General features: G+C 37.1%; 1 protein-coding gene across 8 annotated transcripts in view; it reads right to left on the bottom strand.

The window, feature by feature from the left end:
* Positions 1–22,756, bottom strand: part of NETO1 (neuropilin and tolloid like 1) — a 127,975-nt gene that overhangs the window by 50,425 nt on the left and 54,794 nt on the right. For 6 of the 8 annotated variants that reach the window (XR_501412.3, XM_073006238.1, XM_037988002.2 and 3 more), the window contains 2 exons: positions 3,229–3,270; positions 2,985–3,151 (listed from right to left, as the gene is read on the bottom strand). Coding sequence is in view for 7 of the 8 variants with exons in the window: in XM_073006238.1 (XP_072862339.1) it covers positions 2,985–3,151; positions 3,229–3,270 (209 nt within the window). In the remaining variant the exon portion in view is untranslated. The remainder of the gene's footprint in view (positions 1–2,984; positions 3,152–3,228; positions 3,271–22,756) is intronic. The other 2 variants (XM_008013793.3, XM_008013792.3) reach the window with 1 other exon arrangement.

The following is a 22,756-nucleotide window of genomic DNA, read 5'->3' as shown; positions in this document are numbered from 1 at the left end:
CCACTTCCCATCCTCTAACCTTTAATTTAACAGAGAAAGCCTGTTACAATAGAGCCATCTTTGTCCAGCTCTGCACGCAGCTTTCCCTTTGGGTCACAGAATGCCACATTCTATAACAGACAGGTACATTGGTTATTGTTGCTCTGGAATTGTACAAAAGACAGTCTATTTACCAGCTGGAAAAAAAGGGTGTGCATTTACACTGTCATGAAAACCTTCTCCTTAAGACTGTAGTGACAAAGGTCCTGGTTATGACAGTAAGCTGGGGGCACATATAATCCTGTTTTTTAAAAAGTCTTTAAAAATTTTCCATTCGTAGAGTTTAAGAAAAACAAATAGCCCTTGCACGTCAATCCACGTCTCATGAAAAAAGCATAATAAGCTGCAACCTAGCTCTCTGGTAATATAGGTAGTGGGTTTTTATGGTTTTATGTGAGCAAAATCTTTGGACTTAAAAAATAGAAGAAAAATAACTGTCTTTCTTCATAATGCAATTAACTTTCTCTAAGATTTGTTCAGAGGCAAAGAGAAAGGCAAGCATCAAAGCTGGAAGCTGGAGCATGATCTGAATCTCCTTACACCAGATAGGGTAAATCAATGGTAGACTTGCACAGCTGTCAGTATCTTGGTGAATCTTCATGAGAAATATTGTGTCCGGTAGACAAGGTGAGAAGGCTCTCCAGGCAGAGGGAGTAACATTTATAAAGTCATAGAATCATAAAAGAGAAGGGAGTATGCTTTTTCAGGATTTAATGCAATTGCACGTGACCAAATGAAAGTGTGGATAGGGAGGTGGTGTCGATTCTTTAAGCTAAAGTGTTCTCCAGGCCTCTCTAAAGCACTCAGCCTTCATCCTGAGTGCTTCAGTGACATACGGAAAAACGAAGCAGAAAAACTGAAAGTTGGGGGAAAGGTGCCACATTTCCATTTTATATGCAAACCCTAGAGACATATGCAAGAAAAAATCAAGTGAAGAAATACCAGTGCCCTCAAAAGAGGTTCTTTGCTGGGTGCGGTGACTCACTCCTATAATCCTAGCACTTTGGGAGGCCAAGGCGGGCAGATCACCTGAGATCAAGAGTTCGAGACCAGCCTGGTCAACATGGCGAAACCCCGTCTCTAATAAACATACAAAAAAAAAAAAATTAACCAGGTGTGGTGGTGCACGCCTGTAATTCCTGAAGCAAGAGAATTGCTTGAGGTGGGAGGTAGAGGTGGCAGTGAGCCGAGATCGCATCACTGCACTCCAGCCTGGGAGACAGAACGAGACTGTGTCTCAAAAACAAAACAAAAACAAAAACAAAAGCAAACAAACAAAAAAAGTGGCTCTTCTTTTCCCCTCAGCCTAAATATCCAGTCACCAAATTCTATCTTCTCTCTCTCTAACATATCCCTCATGTTGGACCACCATGGCCTAATTTCCAACACTGGGATTACCGCCACAGCTTCCCACTTGGTCTTCTGCTTGCAGTGCTGACTCCTTTGTCTCTTCGTTGCAGGAAAAACCAATTTTCCTAACATGCAAACCCGGTCATATCACTTTTCTGCTTTGTTTTTCCGTGTCACTGAAGCACTCAGGATGAAGGCTGAGTTCTTTAGAGAGGCCTGGAGAACACTTTAGCTTGAAAAATCGATACCACCTCCCTATCCACGCTTTTATTTGGTCACGTGCAATTGCATTAAATCCTGAAAAAGCACACTCTCTTCTCTTTTATGATTCCATGACTTTATAGATGTTATCCCCTCTGCCTGGAAAGCCTTTTCACCTTGTCTACCGGACACAATACTTCTCATGAAGATTCACCAGGATACTGACAGCTGTGCGAGTCTACCATTGACTTACCCTACCTGGTGTAAGGGGTCTTTTTTCTCTCTCTGTTATACCTTACAAATACCCCAATGATCTAACCTTACTGCTTAGATCATTCTGTTACATATTTGTCTAAGAACTACACAGAAACACCTGAGAACAGGGCCTGACATGCTTTTTCATGTCTCCGGCAGAGGGCTTGCGAATTTATAGAGTCACCAAATCAATTAATTAAATAACACACACTTTCAGCCTCAATAAATAAATGACTACACATCTAGTAAGTCAATATTTTTTCTTACAACTTTGTAACTGAGGAATAAAAACAAAAGCAGGAGAATGAACAAATAACACCTTAGTTCTATGACACCTGCTGGCACAAAATGACTCATCCTCTGTATTTTGGAAAATGTTTCCATAAACAGAATCAACATAGTTGTTCCATGGAAATGTTTCCAAAATGGGGGTCTGAGTCAAAATCTAACCCACAATAGACTTAGCTTAATACATGTAACACTTTTAATTTTTACAATGTATTGCCAACCCTCAAAAATCAGGGCGATTAACATAAAACCTAGATTTTTGGCAAGTTATGAGAAATAATGGAGGGCTTGATAATGCTGGACTCACATTTTCTCATAACAGCATCACAAGGAGCTTCACGGGCAGCTAAGTCATGCCTGTCTCCTTCAAATGGGCACAGGATCTCCCAGGCCCTGTTACCACTGCTGCCAGCCTTTGCCACACTTGTATTTTACACGCCAGATATTCCTGATTTTGTAGGCTCCAGAAAAACCTCTACAGATATAATTTTAGTTTACAAAATCAACCAACTGCAGATATTGACAATAAGAGCATAAGTGTGATTATAGTTAGAACCACGGCTCTTGCATACCATTTCAATCCGCGTTTCAGAGAGGCTGACTTACCTTAAAGTCTCTTGTCTAGGTTATCAAATAATTTATTCAACTCACTCTCTAGACTGCTATTTATGACATCAAATTTAGATTGGTCAAGAAAAGACAAGTTACATCTCAAAAATCAAAATGAAATCATAACCTATGATGACTGCACTCTGAAATGTATTAGACCATGTCCAGTTGTTTCAAAGCAATGCACGTTATAGACACTTCTCACGTCAGCTGTCAAGTGTGGGTTTCATCTTAAGACTGACCTTGGACCGTGGAGGCGCTCGGATGTACCACTTGCAATCAACAGCCTCGCTAGCAGTAGCTTTGCCTTCCTTCATAATTTGTACAGACTCCACAATTCCTTCGGAACCGCCCATCTCAAACTCACACACTAAATAACAAAATGCCAAACAAACACACAAAAATGGATCTTGAATAATAAACCAAAAGTGTATTTCATAGCAGAAAGCAGTCTTCTGAACAGTATGAAATATCTATTTTACCAACCTGGTAATGGTTTCAAAGCTCCAAGGTCCTTAAAGTCAGGATCTTAAAAATTGAGAAAAAGACAATTAGTCCCATTCTACATTTATTACTTAACATTGATTTTAAGTTATACATCATTAAATTATCCAGAAATCTGCCCTTAAAAACACATTAGGGGAGAGTAAAGGATTAAATAAAAAGTGCATAATGATGTTGGGACTGAAATGTTAATTTAGTATTACTACAAGGTTTTTTTCTCAATACAAAAAACACAATTAAATTTTTTTTTTCTAATGTCACTCCTGCCTCTAATTATCAGACAAAAATCTTACTCATTACCTATAACTCCATAGGTGGAATGATTAAATTAATTCTATGATCTATCCTTCAAAATAGGAGAATAGATGTTCTTGTAAAAGGTATCCATCAGTAATTCAAGGTTTGGGGCAATTTCCCTGTGTTCTAGATACTATCCTCTTTGCTGATTCAAAACATTCTGTAAAGTGTAGTAACACAGTTTTTAACTAGAATATCTGAAGCACAAATTAAGATGTAAAATCTAGAACTCCTCTCCTTTGGCTGACTGAACAATCCTGTTTTCATCAAATCTTTCTTTGCAACATTTCAGACTACGCTAACTTTCAAAGCATTCCTCAGTATTCTAGTTTGTCAACTCGACACCCACTCTCCTCATCTTCCTCGCAGTCAAGCCCAGGCTCAGCCACCTGTCCTCTGCTTATTTACATATTTCAGGGAAGGCCTGCTGTTTCATGAGTCTAAGACGTTTTCTAACGGTGAAAAGGCAAACTGGTGGTCTCATTCTCATTTCTGGAACTGATTTCGAGGCAGGTATACAGTCAATGAAATATCAAGATGAGCCTTTTAGAGAGCTTCTGAGAAAGTCTTCCTCGTAATAGAGACAAGGTGTATACCATTGTTCTGGCTCTTATTGCAGTCATGCTTGTATCGGACGTCATGGAATCACGCATTAGCCAACTTTCAATGTTGAAGGTGTTAATATAGGAAAAGGCTAATTGTGATGATGAGCACAATGAAAGTGTGTAGAACCATGAATCATTAATGATGTCACTGAGACACTATATTACCTTATTTGATACACATAAATTCTTATTTTTATAAAATTTAAAATTTTTAATTATTACAAGTGCATAGTCATTGTATATATTTATAGAGTAACTTATTCTGGAGTTGCATTTCTCCAAGATTTATACTGTTTTTTTCCATTTGACAAGTAAAAATTGTTTACATTTATGGTGTACAATGTGATATTTTGGTATGTGATGTTCTGGTATGTGTGTACATTGTCGAATGGCTAAATAAATTCACATGTCTTACCTCATGTATCTATCATTTTCTTGCATAGTGAGAACACTTAAAATCTACATTCTGGCAATTTTCCAGTAGATTACAGGATATATTGTTATTAATTACAGCTACCATGGTGGTCTCTTGAACTTATTATTCTTCCTGACTACCTGAAATTGGGCTTTTTGCTTTTTGAAATAATACACGCCCTTGTAGCCCTTGTCACTTTGAGTTGAGGTTTCTTTGACTTATGAGTGAGTGAAGGCATCAATGACTATATGTTAAAGGAACGTGGCATACAATTTAAAAGATGATTGGGAAATGTATTTGTTCTTATACTACCATGGCATCAGCTCTAAGTTTAAATCTTTTAGAGCTAGAAATATTTTATGAGACATTGCTCAACAATAATTCAGGACTGCAATATAAAAAGCAGCATTCTTTCTGGAAGAGGTTAGTTCTGGATATTAAGACTATGTGTGCTAATATGTATGTGTGCATTTAAGTGCATTTCTTTGTATGTCTGTGTGCCTGGACATGCAAAACCTGTAACTACAGGCTGATTGTTAGTTTAGTTATCGTTACTGAAGGTTCTGTTTTTGTTGCTGTTTCTTGCTTTGTCAAACAGTTATGTGAACTGATACGCTGAAACTGAGAGGCCTGGATTGGCCATACTACACAATCTGATCGCATGAGCTATTTAGACTTATTTTATTACAGACACTATTAGAAAGTGTTAATAAATTTTGAAACAAGTTACAGATTCCTTTGCAAAGCTGTTTTGAAAACAGATTAAAAAAATCTTTTTAGAAAAAAAGGAGAAAAAGAAACTGTAACCAATTTCCATTTAAAAAATAAGGACATCACAGATCATTTGGACCAAGACACTTCCTAGTAGAAATTTGTTTCTTCATCTAAATCAATAGATATATAGCTATTATTTCAATACATACGTATTTAATACCTACTGTACAATAAAAGCTATGTTTTGCAAAACACTGCTAAAATTGGTTGTTTCCATCAAGCAGTTTCATTGGTATTGACGAGGTCCCCCGTATCTTCCTTATTTTTCCATCAACCTTGATGACCTGTTATCTAGACTTTTCGTTATTCATTGTATCCTTCTTATTAAGAATAATGCTTAATTATATTCATAATTAATACTCATTATCTCCTCCTTGATTAGAATATTTCAGCCTTACGTGTCTGTTTCTACAGTTTTTGTGGAATGTAGTTGATACTCTGTTTTCTAGTTTGAAGGCTAACATTTGCCATTTTTATCACTCATTCCGGGCAATGTTGAGAGAAATGCCAGTTCTGGGAACTGAAAATTTATTTTTGTCTTTGTATGAACAGTGATAGCACTGATAGTTTAAAAAACAAAACTTTAGGAAAAAAATGGTTTTGCAATTCCATTTATATTAGTATCACAATAATAGATGGGCCATATGACCTGCAAAAACAAACCAATAAACAATATTCTTTTTTTAAAACAGCCTAAATTCAACTTAAGATTATAAAAACTGATTGGCCAAGGTTGTTTGTGGGAGAGGACATGAATTATTAGGCAGATGCACGATAAAGTTGGACTTGGTAACTAGTCTTCTACTCTGGATCTATCCCTCAAGTCTGTTCTCTACTTAGCAACCTAAATAAACTATTACATATGTAAATCAAATAAACGATTACACATGGAACTCTCCTGATTTTCCACTTTCCTTAGAGTAAGACCAAAATCTTTATAATGCATCTTAACATCCTGTAAGTTCTTGCTCTTGGTCCCTGGCTCCATGCTGCTGGTTTCACTCTCTTCTTTCTGATCACATTCACCTATTTCTCAAACACCCCAGGCTGTTCCTATCCTCTGTACCAGGAACTTGTTCTTTTGTCTCTCTGCAATACCTTTCTCCTGGCTTTGGAGAATTGAATCTTTCTCATTCTTTGGTTTTGGGCTCAAATATTATGTTCTCAGAAATGCCTTCCTTGACAATCCTCTCTAAAACAGCACTGTCCCTAATTTTGTTTCCCTCACATTATTACAATTTACAATTATTTAACTATTTGTCTGTTTAATTTTTTACTAACTGTCTACTTCCACTGGTCCATAATCAAGAAGCTCTGTAAGGAAGGGTTTCCCAACCAGCTGCGGTACGCACAGCAGGAGATGAGCAGAGGCAGGATAGCAAAGGAAGCATCAACTGTATTTACAGCAGCTTCCCATCGCTCACGTCACTACCTGAGCTCCTCCTCCCATCAGGTCAGCGGCAGCATTAGATTCTCATAGGAGTTTCAACCCTACTGTGAACTGTGCGTGCGAGGAATCTAGGGTGCATCTCCGTATGAGAATCTAATGCCTGATGATCTGGGGTGGTGACACTAGCACTGGGAGCAGCCGGAAATACAAATTAACATTAGCAAATTAACAAATTAACATTAGCAAATTCATTAGCAAAGAAGTTTGACTGCACAGAGACCGTAATAATTCAATCACTTCCAGACACATATCAAAACCCTATCACTGAGTGGCAAGTAACAAGCAGCATCTGGTGGCAGGCTTTATAGTAGCAAGTGAGTTGATGTACTTCAGTTGTACAGCTGCATCTGGGGGCAGGCTTTAAGTCAAAATCTGCCACTTATTTTAGTCTGCATGTGGCACACACATGACACACATTATTTTAATACTTCCATCCATGCCTCTTTCCCACATGCACACTTGTCTCTGTCACAGTTTTGGTAAGCCCACAAGCTAAACCTAGCCAAAATGAGTCAAAAAACAAATGTTATCAGAGAGCTTCTTTGAAAAGGGTTAAAGACCCAATGATTAGACAGCAGAAGACCCTAAGATTGCCAACAAAAAGAAAGCTGCACTTAAAGAGAATACCAAGAGTCCTACTTAAATCACAGGTTCACTGCAACAGATGGTTCACATTCTCCAAGACCGCTCTGTACAATGTGTGGCGACCAGTTATCCAAGGAAGCCATTAAACCTTCAAAACTGCTTTGCCACATGGTGACCAAGCACCCTTCATTAGTTTTTTAAAAGAAAAAAATAAAAACATAATGAACAGAAGCAATTGTTGAAAACTATCACTTCAACAAATGTGTCTGCACTGAGAGCATCATTCTTAGTGGCTTGCTTCATTGCTAAAGCTAAGAATCCCTTTATTATTGGTGAAGAGTTGATCCTGCCTGCTGCTGAGGACATCTGTCACTAACTCTTAGGAGAGGCTGCAGTTCAAAAGATGGCTCCTTTCAGCTAGCACCATAACTAGATGAACTGATGAAATGGCAGAAGATACTGATGCACAATTGTTAGGATTAATGAGTCACTGTGATATGCAATCTGGGATGACAAGTCTACCAATACTGACAACGAGGCAACAGTATCTGCTTCTGTATGGTGTATTTTCAGGAGGATGTGCATGAGGATATGTTATGTGCACTTTTATTGCCAAACATCACAGCTGGAGAACTATTCAAGTCTTTGAATGATTATATATTAGGAAAACTGAATTAGTCATTTTGTGTCCGGATATACAACAATGGAGTGGCTGCCATGACGGGACAGTTTTCTGGTTTCCCTACCTCAGTCAAAGGTAGGGAATGTGAGTCTATGCAGTGTCATCCACACAGAAATGCTGTGCTGGCTAGACAAAAAATGTCATGTGTACTTAATATTTTTCAGAATGTGATTAAAACTATCAACCACATTAAAGTACATGCCCTTAACTCACATCTGTTTGTGCAGCTCTGAGGAGATAGACGCTGAGCACACGTATTCTCTTATACACAGAAGTGAGATGGATTTCCCAATGTAGATCACTGGCCAGAGGTTTTTAGTTAAGACAGCCACTCCAGAGATTTCTTGTAGACAAATAGTCATCCCTGGCAACACATTTCAGTAACACAGATTGAGCTGCAAAACTTGCTTACTTGTGTGACATATTCAACCTGCTCAACGAACTCAATCTGTCACTTCAGGGGAGAACAACAACTGTGTTCAAGTCAGCAAATAAAGTGACTGCATTCAAAGCCAAACTGGAATTATGGGGGTGACGACTGAACAATGGAATTTCTGACATCTTTCAAACGTTAGCAGAAATTCTGAAAGAGACGCAGCCAGGGCCTTCTTTCTCACAGCTGGTGCGTGAGCACCCATCTCTGCTTTCAGAAGAGCTTGAGTATTATTTCCCAACCAAAAAAGTCCCCGGAACTGGGAAGGAATAGATCCATGACCCATTTGCAAATAAGCCAGGTGAATGGACTTTAGCCATGCTAGAAGAGGATCAAATGCCTGATACTGCAAATGACAGTGGCCTTAAAAGTGTGTTTGAGACAACTTCAAATCTCCATACGTTCTGGATTAAAGTCAAGGCAGAAGATCCTGAGATTGTCACAGAACACACTGAAAAGCCTCCTCCCATTTGCTACATCCTATCTTTGTGAAGCAGGGTTTTCTGCAGTGACAGCAACTGAAACAAGATCATGGAGTAGACTGGACATAAGCAACACACTTCTAATACCACTATGTCCCATAACCCCCAGATGGAACCATCTAGTTGCAGAAAACAGGCTCAGGGCTCCCAATGATTCTACATTATGGTGAGTTGTATAATTATTTCATTATATATTACTATGTAATAATAATGGAAAAAGAGCACAATAAATATAATGCACTTGAATCATCTGGAAACCATACCCCACCCCAGAAAATGGAAAAACTGCCTTCCACAAAACTGGTCCCTGGTGCTAAAAATGTGCTATGAGGGACTTTGTATCTCTTGATGCTCTCTATCCAGGACCTAGAACGGTGCTTGGGCATAATAGGTGATCATACTGAGTACTGAATTTAACACGTCTTTTCCTATAAATAATACCGTTACCTTACCCCAACTTGATTTTATTATATGTTGATGTAATTGCAAGACTTTATACTTAACACTTTTCCAATCCGCAGGTTCTCACAGTAAATACATCACATTAGACACTCTATTTGAGAGCAGCCTCATGTTGAACAAACCTCTCCCTTTTTGTTTCTAGGCTCACATCTAGACTCTGTTTTCCAGCCTTCTTTGCAATTGTACGTGGCCATGGAAGTGAGTTCGGCCAATAAATGCAGACAAAAGTTAACTTTACCCACAGGCTGGGTGCTTACAATCGTCTTTAAACAATTCCTACAGGGTCTGTCTTTCTTCCGTGCACTGGAAATGTGAAACTCCATCAGCTTCACTTTATAAGTGAGTATGTGGAGCACAGACAGCACTTTCCTGGACTCCAATTTGACTTTTCCTCAGTAAGTAAAACACTTTAATTATGTGAAATTACCAAAGTTTTCAAAATGTTATTGCAACTATTATTCTATGAGCTCAGGAGCATTCCGTTATTGAGATCCAAAGGTCACTATTTTCATAATAATACTAAAATTCTATTTGTCTTTTTGCAGTCACATTTTCTCAAAAATATATGGAAGAGTTTTCCAGATATTACATGACATGGCGTTAACACTACTAATTCTAATAAAGTATGTGCTTGTATTTTCAAATATTCTAAGATTAGGGTGTAAACAACACACATTTTCAGAGATTAGCTTAGTTTGTTCTCAGCGATTTTACTGGACACTTACTGGTTATTTTCAGTTCTTAATACAATCCCAGTAACCCGATTTTTGTCCAATACAATGTTATTTTTAAACTTCAAAAGGTTATTAAGGTTACATGGAAGCACAGCAAGAATTAAGTACGTTTGCTGCTTTATTTGGTAAATCTATTTACTTATCTATCTAATTTGAAACCTTTTATAAATAAATTTTATCTAGAGATATAACAATATAGGGCTTACTTATATTTCCTCTTAAATAAAATATAGTTATACCATATTTTTCTTATGGTGAAGGATGGAAATTTGTCTTAGAAAGGGGAGATTAAAAGACTCACTCTCTCCACCATGGTCACACCATCTATTTCTAAATTATGAAAAAAGGTGAAACTAACATTTCAAACAGGTTTCTTATGGAAGGGAAGACTCTATTCCAAATAAAATCAAACAAACCTGTAAATAAAAATGAAAATATGAGAACATCTATCTTTTCATCCACTTTATAGATGTTAATAATTTACTTTATTAGGACTTAGAAAAACAGGCATTTTTGAGTGGTTTTATTCTGAATGTGTGATGGAAGCAATGAGACAAATAAGAATTATAAAAAAAAGTGTATTTTAAATATAGACATCATTCGTTCTTTAAAAGCCAAATATCACTTTTCAAACTCAACATAGTGAACTCGTTGAAATGTCTTGCAGTTATTGTGAGGCCCTGGTCGAGAAGCTCGCAGGAGGCTAATAAAGCCATTTCATCCACTACTGGATGAAAAGTCAGTAAAAGAAACCAAGACACTGCCACTTTCCCATCACACAGTAACGTGCTGATTAAGGTTTCAGCTTAGACAAGAAGACAGAGTTAATGCCTCGTCTGGAGAACTTCACTTTTGTCTAGAAAATGAACGGATATGCAGACTTGGCTGGGCTTCCTTATTTTGCTTGAACTCGCCCAATGTCAGCATGGGCCAATGATGAAGGATCATCTTTTATGTGAATGCTTGACAACAAATGGAGGTAGTGCTGAAATATTCAAATTTTTGGATAACTTTCAAATCCTGCGGTTTATGCTGGGACATCTGGGTTGACATGTGCATTGATGGCACAAAAACAGTGGTGGATAAAACTGCTGGTGATTTAGCAGTGAATCAGGACTATGGCACCAAATCTTAGCAGCTAGTATTCACTGCATAATTCACTGTCATGCAACTGCACAGTAGGAAAACAAAAAGGAATTTTACTTAAAATCATCATGATGAAGCATTAAAAACAATGGTTTTAAATTCTGAAGTCTAGAGTAAATGTTTTAATATTCTGTAAGAGGAATCATTAAGCATGGATAAGGTATTTTTGCTGCAGCCTGAACTGTTTCCTGTTTTTCTCAAGAAAAAGCCCCTTGTAGTTATTCAAATTGTGTGAGCTACCCATTTTTTTTCGTGGAGCATCATTTTTGCTCGAAAAACGTATTACAGTTATTTAGATTTGGATGTTTGGCAGACATTTTGTTGAAAATGAACAAAACGAGTCTGTTGATTTTAAGAAAAACAACTGACAATATTTGTTGCCAATGATAAAATTCAAGCTTCAAGGGAAGGAGATGAATTTGCCACAGTGCACTTGACAGCTTCCCAGCACTGAGAGAATTTTTTAAATGAGATTGTTGTTGATGTGAACAAATGTGATTTTTGATTTGTGTCAACATTTAGCAGTTTTGCATAATAGTAATCCAATAACTGCCAAATAAATAATGCACAAAGTTAAACAAGCATCCATGTGGAACAGAGCCCTTTTAAGAGGAAAATACACTAATAGATGTTAATATAACAGAATACAAAGAAATTCATTAATACAGTTGCATATTCCCTGTTGCAACTAATCTTTAAGAAGCTATCACTTGAGCTTTGGTGCAGTATAAAAGATATCACCAGTATCTGAAAAGCCTATTAAGATACTCTTTCCTGGCTGGGAGCAGTGGCGCATGTCTTTAATTCCAGCATTCTGGGAGGCCGAGGCAGGCAGATCACCTGAGGTTGGGAGTTCAAGACCAGCCTGACGAACTGGAGAAACCTCATCTCTACTAAAAATACAAAATTAGTCAGGTGTGGGGGCGTATGCCTGTAATCCCAGCTACTCGGGAGGCTGAGACAGGAGAACTGCTTGAACCTAGGAGGCGGAGGTTGCAGTCAGCTGAGATCATGCCATTGCACTCAAGTCTGGCCAACCAGAGCGAAACACCATCTCAAAAAAAAAAAAAAAAGAAAAGAAAAAAGAAAAAAGATACTGTTTCCTGTTCCAACTACATCTCTCTGTTAGACTGCGTTCTCTTCATCTACTTCTACCATAACAACACATCATAACAGATTTAATGCATAAGCAGGGGTGATAATCCAGCATAGTCAACCTGACACTAGATTTGCAAAAAACGTAAATTAATGCCATTCCTCCAATTAATATTTTAGTATGCATTAATGTCTTCATATTAATTTATATTTTAATATGATATGCTATTTATCTTACCACTTTATTGGTTTATTGGCATAATTTGTACATTACTTAATAAATAGCTATTTAAAATATTCTCAGTTTAAATGGCTAATATAATAAATATTGAATGATACAGCCAATAAGCCAACCACTTTGAGGTCTTCAATAATTCTTAGGAGAGGAAAGGAGTTTTGAGACTAAAAAGCTGCAGAACGTCTGGCCCAACCAATCTCATGTTTGTATCATGGGTACCTTTTTCCAGTAGAACTCTAAATTACAATTTAATAGCTCAGGCTTGCACAAGGTATTTATTTCATAATCCAATGACATTTCATACTGCTAGCCACATTGCAGATGAACTTTCTGGAAACTACTGTTAACTGATTAGATTATAACTGAATCATATCAGAGGCCTCTTCATTTTATAAATGAAAGAAATAGGGAATTGACAACTTTAGAAAAATGCAACTTGTTTTGATTTAAGACCTAAACAGCTTCAGTGCTGACTCTAGAACTTTGAACCAATCATTTCATATTTCTGAGTCTTATTTTCCTTAACTGAAATAGGAATGTTGTTTGTTTAGGTTTTTACAACTCATGTATGCCAAGTATATCACAGAATACAGTGGTATCCCCAGAGCAGGTCATGAACACGTGTCATTTCCTGACCAGGTGACAAAACTATGTTTACAAACCTTCTGATTATAAAAATCAGCTTTGATACTGTGATATTTTCAATGCACAGCTCAACTACCTAACAGGATAGTCTTAGAGAACAATACTTTTCCTCAAATTTCCACAATCTCAGATATCTTGAATTGTGTCATTCATCCTTATTGTTCTCCCTCTTACTGACAAGTACACACTGAAAGTGGCATCAAATAAAATCTATACTAATTTTCTAAGTTACCTAACAATCTCTATTATTTGCATTGGCTTTGAATAACTCATCAGAATTTTTAAATTGTCTTGACTGTGTTACACTTTTATCAAATAAATAACAAATAAAATGTGGAAAAACTAAAGTCATGTTACAGTGGTTTTCATAATTATCCTCAGAAATCTAATGAGCTAATATGCAGCGCCAATATTTAACTGCAAACCATTTATTAATTGGCCGCAGAAAAATAAATCCAGTATTTTGATAGAAATTAGTACTTATGCTACAAAAAAGAATGCATACTTTAGAATCAATTTATATTTTAAGCACTGCACCATAATCTTCAAGAATTTTCCTATAATACAAACTAAAATACAAGTCAATCAAATTCTATGAGACCCAGAGTTCTCAAATAGTCTACACAAATGAAAAGTAAGAATACAAGTTTGAGATATAGCTACATGACTAAGTTTTTTCTGTTGTCTCATTTTAATTCTTAATTTATTTTCATTTAGTTAGATCCATGAAAATAGCGAATACCACTGCAGTAATTAATATGTACCAGATATTATTCTGATTACTTTAAAATATAGTAAATCTTTTCTTCCTTAACATTATATGAGGTAGGTAACAGTGCTATGCTTGTTTTATAGCTGAGGAAAACAGACAGCACAGAGACATTAAGTAACTAGCCTAAGAATACAGTTGTAAGTGGTAGGGCTTGAAATCAGAATTAGGCAGTCGACCTCCAGATTCCCATACTGTCATTTTCTATTTGAATTCATTCCAGACTTGTAAATGCTAAGAATGTCATCTGGTCTACCGGGCCTGTCTGGACTCTCCATGTGGCTGTTCTTCCTTCTCTCTTGAATTGGGAGTGATGTAACCTAAAGCAATTTTATATATAAAACAGGTAAAATACAATTTTTTGGCATGGGAAAAATATGTTTGAGTATGATGTTGGAGCTATGGTTAAAAACACAAATACGTTTAAAAGGTTTCAAAAGTAAATTTCAAAGATCAAGATCCATGTAAGAAAATCTTATTCATTTGTCCTACAGAGGAATAAATTAGAGCGGTGTGTTGAAAGCTAATGATGAGAAGTGCTAAATGCTGCCACAGGAAACAAGTATTCGTGTATGTTTCGTCGTGGGTGGGGTGGTAGATGGCATTACTTACGATGTCCTTTTCACCCTGAAGCCCAGTAATTCTGTGTTTAGTTCTTCTAAGCATATGATTATATTTGGGTTCAAGCAAGTTGGTCAAATTTACAAACCCTACAGTTAACATTCAATGACCAATCACTTTATTTTAGGTTTACTGATGAATTGGGCATGGGAAGTAAAGGAGAAAACAATCAGGGACAATGTTTACTTTTCTCATTTCCATCAACAAAGACTCCATGAGCTAGGAAGTTATTAAACTTCCCACTCTCAACCTATAAACTCATCTAGATTTACTGTCATTACTACCTATCTACCATCTGTCTCCGAACAATTTCTCTCTCTAAATCTAATTCTCCACCTAACGTATGGATTTTCTAATCACTCCTACTCATAGTAGTTGGCACATCAATTATCTTCCTCCAATTCTGAAAAATTTTTCTAAATCTAATTTTCCACCTATCTTCTGGATTTTTAAATCACTCCTACTCATAGCAGTTAGCACATCAATTATCTTCCTCCAATTTTTAACCTACCTCTATTATCTACATCCTTTCAGACAATTAATCTGCTCAAGTCCCTTCTTAGCTAACAACACACTGCAAACTCCTCCTTCACCTTGCTTCCCACTGTCCACTCCTCCTTTCCTGTTCTCATTCAATTCTCAGATGACTGACTTCCATTCCTTAGACCTGAGATCCATAATCAATCCGCACACCCACACCTCCTACTCACTTTTCAAAGTTCCATCATGTTTGTGTACACATCTTGATTGAAACAATGTTTGATTTGAAACTAACCACACCCTTCAATGGCGGCATTCTTATTTCCATCCTTCCATATGTCTGCAACAGGTGTTGGACTCCTTGTCTTTTCCTCAGGGATGAAAACTAGAGTGCTTGTAGTTTTTCAAATCATTTGAACAAACTTTAAGGGCCATTTTAAAAATCAATTGCAAAAAAAAAAAACTTAGCACAGTATAAAATAGCTTGCACAGTCATATTATTTTAATACTGTGATTTAATTCACTCGTGTCTAGAAGCAGCATTGCTCTAGTATAAAATTCATATCGCCATGTTTTAAACTTCTTTTAAAGGTATACTGTTTTCTCTAAGTATGGGGTTGGCAATTATAGCTTCTCATTTCGAGTTTGTCTACAATTATAATGGCTTTCATGTGGGCACAGAGTATATATATCCTGACTTTTTTCTAGTTTAACATAAATTTTACTCATATAAATTTAAGAAATCAAAACTTACAAGATTTACAGGAAGAAAATGTTCGAGCCCTTTAAAATATTATTAATATGTGCATGGCTTGTACAGCTTTTTTGTTCTCTTATTTTATCTATTTAGCTGTAATAGGAAGTTTCCTCATAGTGCTTACATTCACATTTTAAAGCAAATTGAGAAAACATAACTCTTAAAACACGAGTACACAGAAGCTGGATTTTGTTTGTGTTCACATTAAGTAGGCTTTTACAATGTTTACTTTTGATAGATAGTAACAAGGCAACACTACTGTTCTGCAGAGAAAATATGCATTTCCTAAACATAATCATAGAAAGATGTGTGGATAGAATGAAGAAATCTTCAGAAGATCTAAAATGACAGAAACAGAACAATGAAGACAAAAACAAAATACACATACACACATCACACACACACACACACACACACACACACACACACCCCTATATTGTCCAAATACTGGAGTTTGCACATTTGAATTAGCTGTCATAGAATACGTTTTGTTGTTCTTCTTCTTGTTGTTGTTGCTGTTGTTTCTGTCCAAGGGCAACCAGGGAAGCTCTTGATTGGTTATTAGCAATATCCCTGCCCCTTAATTCTCTCAGAATGTCCTTATTTGCTCATCCTAAGTGACACAAAGAATACATGAGCCCATCTCCTGAGTTATCTTTTTCACTAGACTGGTTTAATAGGGCATTTCTTGTTGGCAGAAATGTGGTGCCAGTGCTATTAGCAAATAAAACACCTCTATCATCATCCTCTTTTCTCAGTTATGGCACATTCACTGTTTTCCCAATATCAATTCCAGCTTATTGATAAGTACAGAAAGCACTGGCGATTCATCAGGAGGAAGGAGGAACTGCAGGCTACAGAGGTTCTGGAGCTGATGCCAAGGCAGATGATATTGGACTAGGGCTGAACTTTTATGCCCAGAAAGGTGAGAAGACATAACTTCTCCTAAGAGCTACTTGAGTGTCTAGGAATAACAAACTGCAGTCTTTGGGACCCAGGCTTACAAGTGTGACACAGTTTGCAGAGAAGGAAAACGCTGTCTCTGATACACACAGATTGGACGCAGTGGTGGCACTGTAGATGTGTGTGTGTGTGTGTGTGTGTGTGTTTGAGTGTGTGTGTGGTGAGGAGATGGCATTAATCTCACGTTGTCCTCTTCCATCCCAGTTATGCCACTGTAAACTAAATAAATTGTGTCAATGAAAATCAAGAAGCAAGATATTTTACAAGAAAAGTTATGCTTTCTCAAAATTATTTAAAGATGTACGTTTAAGCATCATGACAAAGACTTGTGTGTTACAGCCACATATATATGTTAAGGACACAATAAAACTGTACGAGTCAAGCTAATGGAGCTTCAAGACAAGACCTTTTGTGCTTCCAGTGAATTTGATGAACATTAGACCCTTCTAAATAGAGTTGGAGCAGCCTCTTATTGGAAACTTTAGCAGTGTTCTCTGTTGGTGCCCTTGGCAAGGACACTGGATTTTTTATGCCAGGCAGCAGTGGGATACACGGAAAGTGGAGGAGCCATCATGGGACCAAGAGAGCAAATGTAAAATGCCAAGTGGTGCCTTGCGAGGAGCCTGGCATGGATGCATGCATGAGGCACCTCTTGGTCAATCATGGAGAAGCTGTTCGAACTGCATGAATTTCTGCCAGCCTGGAAAAGAGGTAAAGTTACCATATTCTGTACAAGCAAATGTGTCCTTTTAAGTCATGATTCTCATCCCTTTACCAAGGTCAGAATCTTAGAGTTCTAGCCATCACTCTGCTCGTCACATCCAGAAATTCAGCCACCCACTTTTTATAAAAGCCACACATAAGGTATATACTGACGTAGAAAGGTTGAAATTTAAAAGGCAAAAAAAAAAAAAAAAAAAAAAAAAATGCATGCCAGACAAGCAATAAATAAATGATAAAAAGCTTTTGTAATATTATGTTAAACAAAATAGACTCAAAACCCAAATGAAAATAATCAAAAAGTATGCCAAATACTTAATTTCTTAAAGAGTAATTGATAAGAAAAAATTAATATGCTGAACCTGAATGTAACTAACACTTACTGACAGAATTCTACCTTCTAAGGCATCAATTGCCTTGCTTCTAAAAGACTGGGGTAAAAATATCCACCAGGCTTGGTACAAAGCAGCAGTAGTTGCACGTATCAAGTAGTTAATGGAGGGGATATGGATTTGCTAAAGTATAAAATGTTATGCAAATATAAATTATCCCATGCATGTACAATTTATATTTTGAACTTCTTTGTGATGTATGAATAAAAATTATCTTAATCAAAGAATATCTCAAATATGATTACTGCTCTATAAAATTTATTTACAAATCATATACTGTTGTCTCACTGGCCATTCTGCACACTGCACTTGTTTTTATCAGATACCATTTAATGTTGAGACAAAAGAGAAGTTAACTGTATGTATTCAAATGCCTGAGATCAGTAGGAAAATACCCTCAGAAATTTTCCTAACGGTTTTTTTCTGCATATTGCAAATATCAAAGTGATGACAGATACTTGCTACATGCCAAGATAGCCACTTTCCCTCAATATATGCTACGTGCACAAATCCTTTATGTCCATTTAGCTTGAAAATAATACCTTCAGTGTAAATAATGGTAAAACCAAGCTAATCTAGACATGTATGAAACATTTTTTTAAAAAAACGTTGTGTCTAATGTCACCATTTGCAATTTAGGAGGTCATCTCCAGGAAGTGTACAACTATCTGAGAGCTTGAAGTGTTTATTTGCATTCTACAATATCAAGTAATCTTGGTCCATTTTAAATACAGAGTAAGTACATGATTACCAAAAATTCACAATCTTCCCATCTCTATTTCTTGTATTTGTCTCCTTTGTACTTGTGTTCCCAATTATTGCAGTAATTTAGGTTTGAATGGGCACCTGAAACCAGTAATTTTAATGGGCGCTCCACTTGAAAATGGAAGTAATCATGTCAGGTGGCTAGTCTGGAGTCACACTGTGCCTCTGAAAGAAAAATTATTTCTAGAAACTGAGGTCTCCGTCTTGGGAAATGGGAAGAATGATTATTCCTGGACCTAACTGCCAGGATCCATTTGGCATGCAAACCTATCATCTCTCAAGCACTGTAAGAATGGAAACCTTTTATAGCCTATATCCAATAAAACTGTAAATAGCGCTAAAATGGAAGTCTTAGAATTCTTAACAGTGTTATACCACTTCTTTCCACTGGCATTAGAAAATCTGTAATTTTGAAAATGGCACTGCATTATAAAAGCACTGTGAAATGGTTCACCTGCTCCTAGAATTCAGCTTAAGACACAGCTGTTTATGAGACACCTGCTAAATCTGTAGTTCCTCGCTCATTTTTCTGTCATTCAAGAACAAGAGCATGGAAGGTGATTTCATTAAGAGGTGAGAAAAATAATCTGAGGCTTTCCCAGAGCAATGGTTTACAGCAACATAAATCAATATCATATTTTTTTGGTTCTGTTATGTTAGAAAGAAAGAATGGGTTTATCTTATTTAGTTAGAGAGGAAGATTTATGGGATGCCTTCTGCTTTATTGCTTTTAGACTTTTCATTTTGATCTATCATTAACCTAAGCTGGAAACTGCAAAAACAAAATAAATTTGACTACTTCCTCACACTTTCCCTTCATCAGAAAGATATTAAGAGCTTGCAATTATTCTTTGTAAAAGCTCTACTACCTCCCTCCCTTTCCATATCCGCCATGGTGTTCTTTGTCACGGCCTTCCTCACCCTCAAGCTTCACAGTCCTCACCATCTACATGCCTTTTCCCGTCCATCCTACAGTCTTTGGCACTCACTTTTCTGACGTCCAGATCTGAGTGTCTCACTCTGTGCCCACTCACCCTAACGGCGCCACCTGCTCTGTAATGCGAAACCCATGACTCATCTCCGCATTCTCATTCTACCAACGATTCTCTTTATTGTCTTTACGGTTCCATTTTCCACAGACAGCCTCCCCTCAACTTAGAAACTCCAGCTTCCATATTCCAAAAGAAACTGCCATCAGCTGTGCTGCTGGCTCGCATAATCTTACTGTTCTCTTTCTTTACTGAGCTTTCTTCTGGATGTTTTGGAATACCACCTACCTTTCTTTGATCTCAACAATTTCAATTAGTGACACTGCTACAAATTACATGATTACAAATTTTTACAGACGATTTCAAAAAGTAGGGCCAGACGGGGTGGCTCAGGCTTGTCATCCCACCTCTCTGGGAGACCAGAAAAGGAGGGTCTCTTGAGTCAGCAGTTTGAGACCAGCCTAAGCAACACATTGAGACCCACATCTCTACAAAATAAAGTAAAATGAGCCAGGTGTGGTGGCATGCGCCTGTAGTCCCAGCTACTTGGGAAGCTGAGGCAGGAGGATGGTTTGAGGCCAACTGTTTGAGGCTGCAGAAAGCTGTGATCACACCACCTTAATTCAGCCTGGGTGACAGAGTGAGACCCTGCCTGAAAGAAAGAAATAAAAAAGGTAACTCATTAATGAATCCATGGATTTGGAGTTCTGAAACCTTCTTTTGATTCTTGGAGACCCTTCTCTTGGCTCTCTCTCTCGTTTACACCCATGCTTTCAGTACCAGGGAGAGGACTCCCAGTTCAACAGTGTGTGGGAATTAAGCAAGCAGCTCTGAGCGCACACATATCATTAAGAGATCTGGGGTTCCCACAGTGACCGCAGCCTTAAAACCACAACTGTAAGTGTGATGCTAACATCTTCATTGAGGAACAACTGTGGGTAAAACTTCCCTAGATTCACTGTATGGTGTTTAAATGGTAAAATCACCACACTATATGAAATAAGTACAATTATTCTCATTGAAGGCAGGAGAAACAGAAGTTTATGGAAGATTATAAAGTGACTCAAAGGCATTATTTAGTCAGTGGAGAGTCAGTACTGGAACGCAGTCTGTCTGATTGCACAGTTGTTCACAGCTGTGACCCTGCACCTAACAAACCTCCAAAATAGGCAGCAGCTTCACTGCTAGTTTGTCTCGACATTTGTGCCTAAACATTTATTTACCACTTCAGGACCACAAGTCCAAAATGTACATTGTCATCTTTCTTCCACTTTTTCCCTATGATTTTGGCCAATGTCATCAATTACTTTTAAGTGATCCAGGCTTTAGATTCTAGTAACTTTTTGGTTTCTTCTTCACTCTTAACAGTTCCGTGCATCTACCTCAAAATGACCAACATCATGTCAATTCCTTTCTTAGGAGGTCTTCACCTTTATTACTTTTTAATTCTCAATTCCCAGTATATTTTTTTAGTAATGCTTAGAGCAAATCATGTGTTTCACCTAGTCCTCCTAATTTCAGTCTTAACATTTTTCAATCCAGTCTCTCTAGAATGTACCTCTGATGCTGCCGACTTCCTCCGAAATATTCAGTTTCTCCTATAAATAACTCATACAGCTTGAAATTCTAGATACATTTCCTAACATTAATTCAAGATCCATCTCCTAAGTTTTCTCTTGGAGTCAACAGCCCTGTCACAACAAACTACCTCACATCACCATAACATATTCCCGATGACACGTAAAATGTGTATAACTACCAATTCAATTTTTGAGGATTTACTTTAAAGTAATAAAATAAAAGATACTGATCATATAGTACTTTTGTAATAATTGTTTTTAGGACCTCAGATGTCTAACCAAGGCTGGGAATCTGATGAGACAACCACTCTCCATGAAGCGGAAACAGGGAGCTCCACCACCACTTACGTGAGATGAATGAGAGATTGTCCAGCTCCTTCTCCCCTGAAGGGGCCGTGGAAAATAGTAAGAGGGACTATGCCTTGCTATCGAGCAGAGTGAGGCACGACAATGTGCATGAGAAGTTTCAATCAACACTTGTCATTACAGGAGAACTGCAGCTCAAATACCTAAGACCTGGATTATTCCAATATCTTAAACCATACATTTAACTGACAAGGATATGCATATTACAAGGATACGCATGGACTGCAATAAATACAACTACTTTCTGCAGGAATATAACTTCATTCTAGGCCCCAAACAATTCCCACAAATATTTTTCCAAAAGAAATGAGTTGCTTACAGCAAAAAGTTAATCACAGGAGCGTAAGACCCGAGGGAAGAACAGTGAAAACAAAGAGAAGTGAATCTTGAAAGATTCCAAATAATAGAACTACCATGCACAGACCATAAAGGAACAATGTTTATCATTTTTTAAGACATTACAAACAAGACTGAAAATATCTGCAGGGAACAGGAAACTATCAAAAAACCGCAGTGTTTTTGAAAAATAACTAAATAAATGTAGAAATGAAAACCACAATAATTGAAATAAAAAACTCAATAGACAGATTTAATAACAGACTATAAAGGATGCACTCAAAGATACCAGAAGAAATCTCTAGTGCATTGCACAGAGATGAAGAGTGAGAAAATATAAGAGAAGTTAAAAGAGAAGACACAGTGAGACACTAATCTTGTCAGGTTTCTAGAAAGGGAGGAGAAAATGAAGGGCATGAAATATTTAAAGAGATAATTATTGAGAGTTTTCAAAACTGTGAAAAAGAAAAAAATCTTTACACTATCCAGAGAAAAAGCATAACACACTCATGAAAGGAGCTGTAATTAGGTTGATACATGATTTCAGTGGCATCCAGGAGACTGGAATGATGTATTCAGCAATCTGAAAAAAAAAATGCTCATCCAGACTTCAACATCCAAGAAGGGAGCTGAAGTGAAAACTAGAATTATCTGCCAAAAATCTATTTTCACTAAGGGAACGTCTGAAGTCTCCAGTTCAAGCAGAAGGTAAGTGATATTAGGTCCCCA

This window comes from Chlorocebus sabaeus, chromosome 18 (assembly GCF_047675955.1).
Source record: "Chlorocebus sabaeus isolate Y175 chromosome 18, mChlSab1.0.hap1, whole genome shotgun sequence".
NCBI classification, from domain to species: domain Eukaryota; kingdom Metazoa; phylum Chordata; class Mammalia; order Primates; family Cercopithecidae; genus Chlorocebus; species Chlorocebus sabaeus.
This window is presented reverse-complemented; position numbering and strand designations above follow the sequence as displayed.